Source organism: Centruroides vittatus, unplaced genomic scaffold, assembly GCF_030686945.1.
Source record: "Centruroides vittatus isolate TY-2023 unplaced genomic scaffold, ASM3068694v2 contig_3236, whole genome shotgun sequence".
Classification (NCBI taxonomy): domain Eukaryota; kingdom Metazoa; phylum Arthropoda; class Arachnida; order Scorpiones; family Buthidae; genus Centruroides; species Centruroides vittatus.
In genome coordinates, this window is record NW_027122077.1 from 99691 (window position 1) to 115421 (window position 15731).

The 15731-nt window shown below is 28.6% G+C and overlaps 1 protein-coding gene across 1 annotated transcript in view; it reads left to right on the forward strand.

Moving 5' to 3' along the window:
• Positions 1 to 14324, forward strand: part of LOC136973599 (sentrin-specific protease 1-like) — a 48013-nt gene extending 33689 nt beyond the window's left edge. Inside the window, exons 18-20 of the mRNA XM_067268337.1 lie at positions 6258 to 6336; positions 12967 to 13062; positions 13380 to 14324. Of these exons, the coding sequence (XP_067124438.1) occupies positions 6258 to 6336; positions 12967 to 13062; positions 13380 to 13442 (238 nt within the window). The 3' untranslated portion in view covers positions 13443 to 14324. The remainder of the gene's footprint in view (positions 1 to 6257; positions 6337 to 12966; positions 13063 to 13379) is intronic.
• The last annotated feature ends 1407 nt before the right edge of the window (positions 14325 to 15731 follow it).

Consider the following 15731-nt stretch of genomic DNA (forward strand, 5'->3'; position numbering starts at 1 on the left):
ACCAAATTACTCAATATCTAATTACTAATAATAGCAAAATAATAGCCTGATCAATTACAGCAATTATTTGGTTTAGTAAAATATGGGATTAATTTATTATTGCAGTTATTATTTGCTACTTCAATTTTTATTTATTTATGAAAGTTTTATTAAAATTATTCTCCTTGTTATATATTCTAATTGCTTCACTAATAATTATATTGGTGTGATGATAATTATTATTCTAATATGATACTGACTAGAATGTACTGATAAAAATATAGTGTTGATTCTGTACACTAACATATATTAGTGGCCATGGAAATTGCATCATTATTCAAATTTTATAAAAATATGATTATTTTTTTTTAAACTAAGTGTCATTTTGGTGCTGATCTACAAGAAACTGAAAAAGATTGACATCAATGACAACATAAACATGAGAATGCCTTTTATTGCTGACAGTCTACTTTAGTAATGCTTCTGGTAATTGTATCATCTATTACTAGAAAATACATGTAATTCTTACTTGCTTGATAATTGGCCATACTTGGCTGACTCATGAATACCTTTTTGAAGGGAAAAGACCAACCAGTATGCCAGAACTGCAACTGCAGTTTAAGTGTGAAACACACATTGTGCAGATGCTCTGTATTTGAGAGGACTCAGATTTTGTTTTAAAAATGCATGTTTGTCAAGAATTTTGGATCAGAGACCAAATCTCTGCATTCTACTGAACTTTCTGAAAGTGATTAATGTGTATAAAGGGATCTGGTTATTAATTTTTATTTTACTTATAAATACCATATTGTTTAGGTTATTTATACAGTTCTATACACTTGTTATTGTTTGTCGATATTAGTATTGTTATAGTTAGTATATTTATTATTATATAGAATTTGTATTTATTTGTAAAAGGGGCTGGCGGAAATACAGTATTAAACGTAAAAACACATAAACAGATAATAAAAATATCTTCTTTACTCGCCATGTCCAATCACCAAGAACAAACTATTCTCCACACATAATTTGGCAGAGGCGTAGCCTCTAAAGAAAGGTCGTCTCTGCTGTGGAGAATAGTTTGTTCCTGGTGATTGGACATGGCGAGTAAAGAAGATATTTTTATTATCTGTTTACGTGTTTTTACATTTAATATTGTATTTATTTGTTTATAAAGTTTTACCAATTGCAATGGTGCAGCTTAGCTTGTATGGCTCTTGTGCCAAATAAATACTCATCAACCATCCAATCTACAAAACTCATGCAAAGGCAATGTGCTTTCATAAGCAAAATAGAAAGTTTTGTCAATTATTATGCATAAAAAGTCTGTAATTGTTGCTTTTCTTGAAATAGCACAGTGTGTGCATCAATTGATGTCTTCAATCAACAGTTGTGCATTTATTACAAAAGAGACTTGAACATGACAACACTGAAAAAAAGGTGGAACCAAAAAGTAAATCTGTTAGTATGTTTGCAAAGATAGGATACTGAAGTGTCAGCCAACATACAGTTTTTCCAAACAAAGTGGGAAGAGCAGATAGGTGTAAAAGTAAGAATGTGAACAGTGTGATGTTGCCTGTGCAACATAGATCTAGAAGCTGATCATTCACGTAAGAAGTCATTACTCACAAATAAAATGAAAAGACAGCATCTTCTCTGGGCTGAACATTAACATGTTGAATTCTGTTACGTTTTCAACTGAATCCAAATTTAACTTGTAAGGATCTGACAGCAAACACTGTTTTCTGTCAATATTAGCAGTAGGTAAGTATAGAAAAAGAAAAAATTGTTAGTCTTGATGTAGACAATATTTCCAGTGAGTCAGATGATATGGGGCAATGGTCACCAATCTGTAATCCATGGAGAAATTTGGACAACAATTAAGTATTACAGAAAAAATGCAAATGCTTGGTTTCTTTTTCTCACTCATTGGGGATTTTTTATTCAAATCTAAAACTAAACACGAAATGACTGTTATCAATAAATAATAATGTCAATAAATCAATAAATAATGTGAGTATGATTGTTGTCCTTCATAGAAAAAGAGTCAAGAATCCATAAACTTATTTCAAACAAGCAGCAACAAACTTCACACTTATTTGTTTTAATTAAACAAGTGAATTTCATATTAATAAAATGAAATGCAACTTTAATGATCTTTATTCTATAGATTTATAATAGTGGTCTGCGGGCTTCAAAATTGTGAGTTTAGTGGTCCATGAGATTGGAAAGGTTAGCAACCACTGATATGGGGGATGCACGTCTAGTAAAGATGTCAGCAAGCTATACTTTATAAATGGATCTGTGAATTCATTAAAAATGTCTCCCAAGTTACAATAATAAAGTCCAACAATCAAGGAACAGTTTTGTAACACAAAGTTCTGCATCTTCCAAGACTGCTTTGTGTGTTATCACCATGTGAAGATGAAGAGTAAAGTATAAGATGTTCTTTTTCTATGCTTTGTTAGAATTATTGTCAATTAAACTGACACAAATTACTGTGTGGATATTTAAAAAGTTTCCACGGGAGGTCTAGATCAGATGCCTAAGTTGGCCAGGTAAGAATCTTGAGCTCAACATTATTGAGAACTGCTGGCATATTGATTGACATAAAAATTGCTGAGAAAATAAGCAGCAGCTGGAAGAGTATTAGAAGAGTTTGGTATCACAAGCTTGATGTAGAGTAGTTGAAGAAATTCATCCATTCTATGCTAGTACTACATAGAACAGATGCATTTCTATTATTAAAAATCTCATTTAGTTAGAAATAACAGTTCATGTTATGTTTTTTTAAGTATATTTACACTGTGAACCTTTTCCTTGCTTTCATAACTGTGAATGACAAGTTCTTGCCATATTACTCGTTAACAATATTGATGACTCTGTAGTGTGAAATTACACTTTTAGTTAAGTATAATATTATATGTAGTAAATTGCAGGTTTTTGTTTGTTCTGGTTTCTTCTCTATACAGTGGGTGATCGGTTAACAAACATAATCCGTTCCAAGACTTTGTTTGCTATCTGAATTGTTTGTTAACCAATTATCGATTTACCATAGATTTTTATGGGAATTTGATTAATTCGTTCTGGAAACCCCAAAAAATAAATAAAAAAATTGGGGATTATATAGATTACCACCTATGGAATCTTGGGTTTTTGAGTATATATCTGAACTCAGGACCGAGATGAGTTCAATGATATCCTACTTTTGGACCGGAGACGAAAAATAAGAAAGTTGTTATACTTTTTTCCGGCGATCGTGCGATGATCGGGAGTCATGTCACTCTCTCCACTAAACCTATTGCGTGTTTAAAATTGTCTACCTCATTATCATGTCTACTTCAAAACCATTGATAACTGGACCTACAGTGAATTATGAGATTGGATACGTCTGTGGTTCAAACGGGGTTTGCCTGGAGTGTAAGTTTAAGCCTATGGGGCGCTGCAGTCTCGTGGCTCACTTTGCTTGCCACTTCGGCTGTGAGAGGCAGCGTCTCCTTGATGGTTGGCACTTGCGGTGCTCGCCTACTTTATCATCACTGCTTTGGCTGCACAACAGCATGGCCTCGGAATACACAAGAAACATCGCCTAGGTTATGAACAGTAAAGGGTGAATCACTAATTCTATTTTTTTATAGTGGATTCGATATTCAAGGGTGTAAATCCTCAAAATCTTGGATTAAGTTTCTGGCTATCGCAATCGGGAGTTGCGTCGCTTGCTGCAGAACTACTGCAAATCAATAACTAGTGACGTTAAACACTCAGCGGCTCCCCTCCAGGAGGTCTGTTTGGAGCATGAATAGTCGAACATCACCTAGTGGAAAACTAAAATAGCATAGAATGCATTGTGAAAGGCAAGAAATTGTAAATATGATAACATTCTTATTTTTCGTCTCCGGTCCAAAAGTAGAGTACCGTTGAATTCATCTCAGTCCTCTGAGTTCAAATATATACACAGTCCCAAAATTCCATACGTGGTAATCTATAGTACAGCCTAAAAAGTATATACTTTCTTACTATATTTATTTACATGTAATAAAAAACTAAAAGCAATCTCCATTTTTTCATAGATGCCACATCTTTGTTTCTCAGATGTGATTTTTGTTACTCTTTTAGCTGTTCAAGTCTTCTTGATTATATCTTTAGCTAAGATTGTGCTTACTGTTGACCTGTTCAAGTCATACTGCCTAGCACCATCAGATATCTGCTAACTCTCTACCTTGGCTATTATCTCTTGCTTGGTTTTTAAGGTGAGCATGGTTCTTGACACTCCACTCTTTTTTAGATTTCATAATATTACCAATGTCTTTTTGAAATAAAATGTTCAGAAAAGCATTCACAAAAATTCAGTGAACAGAAATCAGTTAGCGCACAAAAGAATTATGTAAATGTGAGGCTCGAATAAAATTTGAAATTTTGGTGTTACTGTTAATAAATATCCAATAAGACAGTTAAACTCTCACCTTTAGAAAATAAAAACTGATGCAAAACTTAATGAGTACCCAACAGTCTCGCAAAGACTATAAAAAATTATTTGTCAGAAAGGTAAACAAAAAGCTGGAATACAATGAAGAGTTCCAAAGTTTGAAGGAACAATATCGGGTTGAGTGTCTCTCATGCAGGGCCAGATTAATCCACTTTGGGGCTTTAGACATTTTCTTCTTACCGGGCCCCTCCCTCTCCCACAAGAAATAGAGCGCACAAAAAATATAAAACAATAAATAAAACAAAACTAAATAATGCGAAAAACTAAAACAAATCTTAAATTTTTAGTTTTCTAGAAAAGTTTGAAGTTTGTTTATAAATTCAAAAAAATTGAAATTTATTTTATTAAATGTCTAACAAAAGTTGTTATACAATAACAATATTACATTAAAATATTAATTGTTTAATTTAATCTTTTTGGTTAATATTTAAATAATATAATATTTTACCCATGAAAGGTAAATTGAATAATGAAAAAGATAATTTAAATAAAAGCCAAGATAGTTTTAAAAAAGTAAGTATATAAATATAAATAAACTTTATCTAAAAATTCAGAAAAGTAAACTACTTATTTACAAATCTTTTCAAAATACAGGTATACCTCGAGTTACGTCGTTCTCAATTATACGTCATTTGTCAAAAAAGTATATGGAATAATAAAAATTAAGTTTAAGTCATTTTATTCGACTTTACATCCGTCTGCCACAAATACTGAAGTCGTAATATCACTAGAAAAGTGTTAAAAGCACATAAAATCATATTAAAATATGTACATTTACAGTAAATGTTAAAATAATCATCATAAATTCTAGAGAACAAAACATGAAAACATCTGTGTTTGTGTTCTTATTTAGCGGTCTTTAAGTGCTCATTATTGGCATTTTCCACGGTAGTTCCAATATCTACCGTTTGGTGTTGTCATCAGCACCCCTCGATATCAGTGAATTTAACATAAACTAGTTTATTTTATACTATCGCAAAATAATTTTAATAACTGTATTTGTTATTTAACCTTAAAAAATCATCTTATTTTATAATGTCTTAGAGAAACCACATTCACAAATAGAGTCCACGATGTACTGTAAACATCACCAAATTGTAAACATGTACATTTACAAGTATGTACTGTACATACATGTATTTGTAAATTTAATTACTTTTTTTCTGTACTACATTAAAAACTAAAATTTATTTGTTTGTAAGCTTAAAATAGATTCTTATTAACCATATATTATTAAAAATGCATTTATAAATAAAATACAGAACTGGGAATGGTAATTTGTGGTTTAGCGTAGTGACAAGTAAATTCTACTTACGTTGCCTCTCCTGGAACCAATTACTGACATAAGGCGAGGTATATCTGTATATCTGTAGACAGTTTGACCGGGCCCTAGACATTTGTCTGATTTGTCTATGTGATGATCCGGCCCTGCTCCCATGCTTCGAAAGGTTTTGAATTGTTACCTGCAGACAAGGGAAAACCAATCTGTATTCGTTATTTTATGTCACTTCTTTTTGTGTTTGTTCTGTGAAGTGTTTGTTCTCCAAACATAACGAACACTTTTGTGAAAGATTTTTATCTGATTTGTTTGCTGTCCGATCACCCACTGTATTATGTAATCACATCTTTAATATGCTACTTTATGCATTCGTTGAACAATTTTTGCTAAATATATATGATACAATTTCCATGGTCACTACTCTGTATAATTTAATAGTATAATTGATTGTTAATATTAAAAATAATTTTGTAGAATTCATTATAAATTAAATTTTATTTACTAATTTCATAGAACATATTTACAAGATGAGAGAATGGATAAAAAGAAGGAAGAATTTGATATGAGTGGATGGGCACTAGAAACAGTAAAAGTAAGAAATATATTTTTACAACTAAGTTAAAAAAAATAAATTATGTAAATATAACATAGTTCTTTATCTAAAATATATTTTCTCATTCTGTGTCACATTTTTTTGTTTTACATTTCTTTTTCATACTTAATAATATATTACTAATACAGAGTTTGAATTAGTAATTATGTTTATTTGTATTAAATTGATTAATGATGATTTTTTACATTAACAAAATAGTATAAAATAAGTCATACTTTAAATTTAAGATTAATAAGTTTGGTCTGAACAACAGATGATTTTTTATTAATAGTTTATTTTCAATGACTCTATCTTAATATTTGATGTATGGTTTGTGTTTAGTTTTTTATAAATTTTTAAAATTTGCTTCTCAACAATTTCTACCGTATTTTTTTCTTTTCTTTCATATTATTAATAAAAAGAATAATTATAATTAATTAGATAAGCTTCAAATTTATACAATTTTTTAATGTGTTCTCTTAATATCAGTCAATAAAACCAAAAATTTTATTGATTATTACCTGAATTACTTACTCTGTTTAATATTGTGGTCAGCTATTATCGGCCTTAGATGAATCCCAAAGTGATTTCGTTAAGCAGGTTCTGATGTCTATTTTAAGCTTACCGTCTTGATACCTCAACACACAAATTTACAAGCAATAAAACATTCAGTAGAATGTCATTAATTTTGCTAAGGAAACAAAATATTAAAATTGAAAACACTAATTTATAATATTTACCCAAATTGTGACTTTAAATGAAAAGAAATGAATAAGACAAGCAATTGCTATTGATTTTGACTTGGCAGTAGTTGATATGACAAACAGATGAGTTAGAATTTAATGGATGTAAGCCAAATAATTGATGGAAAAGATGTAGTGGAACTACTAGAAATTCATTGAAAGAAAATTTGTAATGCTATCTTCCTCTTTTCTTATTTGTAATTTCTTCTGTAGTTAACTTCTGGTTTGGACGAATTCAGTAGATTGAAGATAGTGTCCAAAGCATTGAATGAAGATAGATCCAAATATTATTTGAATTTTTTTCTCATAAACATAGCGTAAAATTAAAAATTGGTATTATATTCAAGTTGCACTTTTATATACAAGATAATTTTATAAAATGAATGCTTCTAACATAGAAAAAGTATGATTTCATAAATTCCTTATAATGATATTTTGGAACAGTGTTGTTTTGTGTGTGCATGTTTGTGTTCAAATTTTAAAAAAGTTATCCAATTTCAAATTGTAATAATTATTAAAATAATTTTGCAGTTTTTTTTTGTTTATTTATTCAAGTTCTACAAACGGAAAAATGAGTAAATTTTGTTTTTTGTTTCTGCCATTGATGAATTAAAATTGAGTTTCATAAAAGTAGGATTTTTAATGGTATTAAAAATTCTTTGAATACAAATTTAATGCCATTACAACTCAAATACTGATGCTTTCCCATATATGATTATATACTTGGAATAATAACCAAATTAGTTTGTTTCATCATATTTGTATATTAATGGTTACTGACTGCCCTTGTACATGAAGTTTTGAGCTGTATTATCATAATGATATACAGTGAAACTAATAATAAAGTATATGCATATGTAGCTATATTTCTTGTGTTATGCTACACTATTTGAAAAAATAATGTATATTGATTTATTACAAAATTGATCATATTAGGATTTTAAAGAAGTTTGTTATGAGTCTGAATAAGTAGATCAATTACAAAGTGTTTGTTAAATTCTTTATCTTAATAAAATGACAAAAGAAACAACTCTTATAAATTTAATATTATAGTTAATATAAATTTGGGAAAAACAGATTAAATTATAGAAATCATTTATTTATTTAACAACAATGAATTTAAATTTAAGGCTGACTTTAATCTCAGTGGTTATGTTTGCAATCTCCAGCATGTGGTGTTAAAAATTTAATGCTTTTTCTATGGGAAAAACTTTTTCCGAAAATTCTTGAAAATGGAAGCAGACAGAACCAAATGGTTTTTGCACTAGAATCCTATTTAATTTTTCTATTAATGTGAGGTTCACGATGATTACAGCATATGTTTTCAATGTCACTATTAGAAATGTCAAATATAAATATTTTAAAACTACTCATTATTATAAATTATTAATTATTTTTTGTTCAGTTTTATTATCTTAATAACATTAGAACTGATGTTTGGTGATTCCCCAAGATGGTGATTTTAACATAACAAAAACTTTTTGATGATAAAATTAATGTAAATTTTATTTTTAAACTTACAATTTAATTGAAAGAAAAGAATTAAAGTAGTAAATTTTTTAACAGATCAGTTTTCTAGTGAAAATTTTAAAATGCTTGAATCATCAATTATAATCTGTTATAATCTAAGTAAAAAAATATTATATTAGTTTTATATTTAAAATAAATTCAAGTTAAAGTATAGAAAGAAACTTGCTTCGATTTGTGATTTATTTGAAAATGTATTTTATAAAAGTATTTGAATTATGTTCTCACATAAGTTTTAAAATATATTTCATGCTAATATATCATTTTTTGACAAGACTGTCTTGTTTATAAAATCGTATGTCCTGCTGTCTTATCAGCTTAGAGGTGTGAAGGATTACATGTCAGGAGTTGAAATTTGGCACAGAGTATTAGATGCCCAAATCATGCTCGCATAAAATAAACCAGACTTGTAGGTAGTCAAGAGACTGAGAACCAAAACACAATAAAATACAAAATTGTGACTCTCTCTACAAACAGGCAGTAGTGTGAGATTTGCACATGTGTTGCTTGTTGGTAAGTTGGAAATACGAATATTGTGAAATTGAATTTTGACAAACACGTGCATTGGGAAGTTCGAAAAGCGAATGTTGCTAAATCAAATTTTGACAAATGAATCTTTAACTCAGGACAGGTAAATGGGTTTTTTCATTCCCCACATGCTAACCTTGACTGACTGACCGGAGATATCTTGTTTCATCATTGGAACTTTTTGAAACTAGATGGTGCGTCATTATAATTTTATATTAAAACTAACTTCTGAAATAGAATTATTTTTTCTTTTTACATTTATATATATATTTCATTTGTGCAAAATAAAAAAAATAATTGTGAACGATACAATAGCCACCATTATTTTTTTCAAAAATGGGAAATTTTCACATTGACAAAAATTCAACCTGGGGTGCCATGCAACGGAGAGAAACTCCAACATTTGATAGGTCAGTGAAAATGCATCGTGGAAGACGTTGTGGCTGTGGCCAGTGAAGTTTGAATGGTCACGCTCAAAACCAGCGATACCAAAGATGATTGGAGAATGAGAACAAGACTTGTCGTGAGCGTCGAAGTGATCCCATTTAGTAGTGAGTCTTCGAGACATAGTCTTGTCCCAAATACAGCTTTGCCATTTTACTTGTTTTAACTCAAAGTAAATACAAAACATGAAACAGTTACAGATGGAAAGATAAAATTTTATGTCTGGTGACTGACTTAAATTAAGGGCATAATTTTTCAGAATAGTTTTAGAATTCAATATTCTTATGTTTGTTTTAAATAAAAACAAAATACTTTTATTTTTATTCTTACATGAGTTACTGTAAATTCATTTTAAAATAATAATTATATAAATGATTTTTTATTTTTATGTCCATACATTTGCTGATTCTTCATATTCTAATGTCTTTAAATTAAAGTATTAATTATGTAAATAATTACTATCCATCCAAGTTAGGCTTATATGTCTATTGCTTGTATTGAAAATTGTATATAAATTTTAGTAATAGTAAGAAAATAATTGAATGTATGATTGAATAGATGGCAAATTTGATATTTGACACTGTCACTTTGTGATCAGATAAAGATTTTTATGTTTTGTTTCAAAGATTGGTAAAGGTAAACTCATTAGCTATTTCCTAAGACCTTAACATCTGCACTTTTCTGCTTTCTTGAAGACCATATTGTTGGCCTTCTGATTTTGAGTGTTTTTGGATCTTTTGGTACAAATGTCACTGTAATATAAATATGACTTGGATTCTGAGACTGCATTCTTTAAATTCCTGTTGCGTCATATCAAATGTTAGCTTCCCTTCCAACTCCATGCTTTCTGTCAGATAGGATTGATGGTTTGTAACAAAAATGAGATATGTAACTATAATCATCAAGAATAATATAAATTATATTATTTTCAAGCAAATGATCAATTAACTATCAATTGTATATTCTTAGTAGGGATTGTAATAGCAGTAAGTTGTCAAATACACCTTCAAAATTTTTACCAGTAAATTAGAAATTTTTTACCGGTAATTCAGTAAATAAAAAATATGTTAAAAATTACCTTTTTCTTCAAAAAGAAAATTGATGAATCTCTTGCAGCTGAACTTTCGTGAATCACAGCAAAAGCTGGAATTCCTTTTATAAAATTTTGTACTTCTGAAGATTTGCAAATGTTATTAAAAGAAAAGGCTATAATGACATTCCAAAATCACCAAAAAGCATCCAAGAACTTGTAATGCAATATACTGATAAAATTAAGCAAGAAATATTGAATGAAATGTTACAACATAAACTTGAAAATAAAGCATAGAGCTTAACAATAGATGAATGGGCATCTAATAGAAATTGTTGTTATATGAATATTTTAATGTTCACAGAAATTATGATAAATCTTGGATTGAGTCTTATTCGTGGATCCCAATTAGGAGAAAAAATTTTGGATAAGTTAAACTTTTTACAAACATACTTTTTAAAGTTTATTATATCTGTAGTAATCTTTGTATGCTTTACATTTTAATATCAGCATTTCTTTCACATTTTTCATTAATATTTAAATTTTTTATTAACCAATTAAACTAAATGGAATACTTTGTTAGTGTTTAAATGTTTACATTTATTACTATCCAATATTTTCTGTTTGAAATAAATACAAAGCACAAATTCAAAAATTCTTGTTTTTATTACTTTTAACATGTTATTTTTCAGAAAAAAATTACCAGTAAATTACCGACAAACCAGTATTCAAGTCAATAAATTTACAAACCCTAATTCTTAGTAAGCAGAGAGATATGTTTTAATGAAATTTAAAAAACAAATTCTAGCACTTTTGGACATACAGTATATCCATCATTACAAATATTTGCATTATTTTATACAATAGGTTTTTGTCTAGACATTGACTACATATTCAGTTAGAACTAGAAGAAATAAAACCAAATTGCTTTCCACAATTCAAAATTTTGAAACCAAATATTTACTGTTAAATTATTGAACTAGAGAGAGATCAATATAATGATAAAATTGAAATTTTATCATATTTACTTATTCTTTTTATCTAATACTTGCATCTGTGGTATTACATTATTTCTTTTTGTTTTATTATCTCTGTTGTTTGCTATCCAGTTACACAGATAATTAATTTTGTATAACATTAATTTAGCAATTTAATAAAGATTTCTACCATAGTCAAATTATATTTTTAATATAATAATTACACAAAAGTTTGTTTGTCCAGTTTCATTAAGTTTCTGAAAATGATTATATAATTTAAAAGTAAAAATAATGATTTAACTCAATATAATACACCATTCACTTAGCAGAAAGTAATAACAAGAAGTTTTATTTCTGAATTGATTGTGAAAAATGATCAGTAACTATAAAACAAACTACTATAATCTTCAAAATTTCTCGAACTTTATACGGCTTTGCATTTATGTGTTTGAATATTTCCATCGTAGAATCTGAAGATAGCTGAAAACATGTTAATAAATCTTGCTGGATTTTAAAGGTACTCTGCTTTGTAGCACAGTAGTTATATTTATCTGGTTTAAAGTTCTTCAAAGAATGATTACTTAGAAGTGCTCGGTTAAACTTGATGATGTTGGAAAGGGAGTTTAAAGTTTTTGTATAAAACCTGTTGAAAAGAGTCATCTATGAATTAGATTGTATATCATTAATACATAAATTCAAGTAATATAGACCAAGCTTTTTTAATGAATGTTAACTTGTAAAAATTTTCTCTTTCTGTTCTTATTTCTGAGAAAAACCATAGATTAATGCTTTTAAAGTTATTCGATTTATTATACTATTTATTATTTGTTTTATAGGTTATTTTGGAAATATCTAAATGTTTTTGAAGTCTTAATTTTCCTTATTTGTTTTCTTTGGTCCACTTATTTTGATAATAGACAATTTAAAATAGCTTTCTAGATATAGTTTAAAGAAGTAGCATAAAATAATGTTTATATTTTAGTTTCTTGATTTTATTGTCAGAGATTTTATTAAGAGGACTGTTTAAAATATTCAAAATTTTTCAATGCATGCCAAGGGGATTTTTCAATAAGTCCATTCTGTGTTTGGCCACATCCACAATGAAGAGCTGGGTGGTCAGAGACAAAATTTATTTCATTAATTTAGCAACAGATGATATAAATAGTACAGTCTAGCAGTTTATGTTTATTTTCCTTATTAGAAAGTATATTTTACTTAATATATGTTATTTTCTGTTTATTTTGAATATCAAAATATCAGTTCTCATGTCATTTTTAAATTTGATTTTATTCAATTTGTTTATATATTTAATTTTGTTTTCTAATAAAGTGTGTTTATAATCTCAATTAAATTTTAAGTTCCTAATGAGAATTTTTTGCAGAATATACCTCATCAAATGAACGGAAGTGATTGTGGAATGTTTGCATTGAAATATGCGGAGTATATAACGAGAGATGCAAAAATTAATTTCACACAGGTTAGTAAAAAATAAATATTAATCATACATAAATCTGTAGAAAGAAACCAATTTACAAAAATATAAACACTAGATTTTAATGGTTTAGAATTACATTTATTGTAAATTTACAGATTCTAATTTAAGATTAAATATTACGAGACAAATTAAAACAAATTACTATTTTCTGTGAGACTGTAAAAGTACAGGGATTCATTAGTTGATGAGACACTAATTGGTTTCTCTCTGTAAAAAATTTGATTTAGTTTTTATTTAAAAAATATAGAAATAGTAAATACAAAGGTTTCGAGAAATCTGAAACAAAGTTTGTTCCATAGGGTCATATGCCTTATTTTCGCCGGCGAATGGTTTATGAAATCTTGAAGAAACAGTTATTGTGATGAACGTCAAATCTACGACAGTCCATACGTGAAATTATTATTTTGCCACTCGCAGAATAAAAATATAACCCCACCTCCACGAGGTTCCAGATTTTTATATTTACATAATCATTACTTAGGAGAATTTTACTAGTATGGTGTGAACTTATCATTACGTGCGAATGAACATCCGAGAATTCATTTACATTGTAAAATCATATTTAAATTAAATGCCATTCATACAAGAAATGTCATAAAAGCTGCATGAAAAAACTCATAATTTCATAACTGTAATTATGGTAAATCTTCATTTCCTTAACTTTTCTTTTTAATTTCCTGGCATAGAATTTATAATTTTATAAGATGGTAATCATTAATTGAATATCTCAAAAGGTAAATGGATATAATGATTTAACTGAATGAAATTTAGTATTTTTAAAAAGAAAATTGCATTGTTTTGATGAATGATAATCTGTTAAAAATGTCTTTTCCCCCCTCTACTTTTTTAAAATGAAACATTGTAAATTGAATTGTTATTTTCTTCATTTTGAAAAGTCTATTATTGTACATATGTATTACAATATCAAATAAGTTTATGTATTAAAAATTCTGAATTGATAAAAAATTTTCCCAGTTTGTTATGAAATTAAATCCTAAAATAATTAAATATACAATTACAGTAATATAATTGGAATTGATTTAAGAAGAAATAAATTTTATGCTTGGAAACATTAAGAATTTTCATAACCGAAGCGTAAGCATATAATTTTACATTTAAGAATAATTACAGTCTTCCTAACATTTTTAATGTTTAATAAATTTGTGTAATTCGGTGGTTCTCAACCCGTGTTCCTCAAACTCGCCCCAAGTGTTCCATGAAAATAAAATGATTTTAAAGATTTAGTTACAAGTTTATTCCGAACCACTACAACATATTCCTTTATTCGCAGAAATTCCTAGTTTTGTGTTGCTTCGTTGGTTCGCAAGAACAGTAAATACACAATTGTGTGTGGAGTTTTAAATGATACTGATGCTAATGCTCTAATAGTAGAGTATATGAATGGTGTTCTTCACCTCAGAAAGGTTGAGAACCATTAATTTATTGTATTGATAACAATGGATATTTCTGATATTATGTAAATATAATGGTTATTTTTAAAGTATTAATTGAAATCAGGAAATGTATTACCATTTGATCAGATATTAATGATTTATCTCAAAATATTAATTAATATGATGATCATGTTTTCTAGTTTAATATAGATTTAGATGTAGTTGTGTGAATGATATTTACTTATGTTTTAATGATGTATGAATGTAATTTTGTGTCAAAAATAATGAATTTTTATGCCATTATATATAATTTTGACACAATTTACTGATTTCCTTATGCTATTAATTTCTAACTAAACAAGGCCAAATGGATCAACAATTTCTTCCTTAATACTTTAAATTTGGAGCGAGTTTATAGATAAGAATGCTCAATATAACTTTTTAAAAACGTTTATTTACACAAAGCAAATTTTTAAAATTAATTTACATCAGATTATGTACAAAAAAATGTCTTGAAAGGAGCGTACAGTTGTTGGATGTAGCAAGTGACCGTTCACTAACTCGAGCCAAACGAACAAAACAACTATGAGTCAGTTTTGTACGGACGGCTCAAGTCAGCTAACGGCAAATAATTTCCAAATTCGGCAACCCCCTGAATCGATACCACTTTGATAAGGGGGTGGAGCTTGCCTACGTGATTCACGTCGATTCCGTGACGTTCTCACTGACACGCGGACGTCCCGCATATAATAATTGTTGATAGCAGATGGTGTCGGTTTTGCTGCAACACACGAAAAAACAACCCGCATTTTGCCCAGGTAACGGGAAGATTTGAGCGATTCGACTGTATCGAATTTAAAAATAGGTTAAAGTGTCGCAGCGGTGCATTAAAAAACGGTTCGGAATGTATAAAAGTCGTGTATAGAAACACTAGAGTTGACATTTATCGCCATGCGCGGCCACCCTACAAAAGACGTTGTTGTCTGTAGAAGGGCGGATTCCCTTTCGTACATGTACACGTACAGTGAAGACTGATTTACAGGATCGCATACTAAGTTAAAATCTTAAAACTATTCTTAAAAATGGAAACGGAGCATGCTGTCACCAGGGTAACACGGCAGTTAAAAAAAGCAGAAAAAACATTAAATGTATTTATTTTATTTTACTTTTTTTAAGGGAATTAATAGCGAGATGATATAGTTTTTAATTGGTAATATGTTTTAAGGAGGCAATTTGAAATGGGTGAAGTAGACTTAA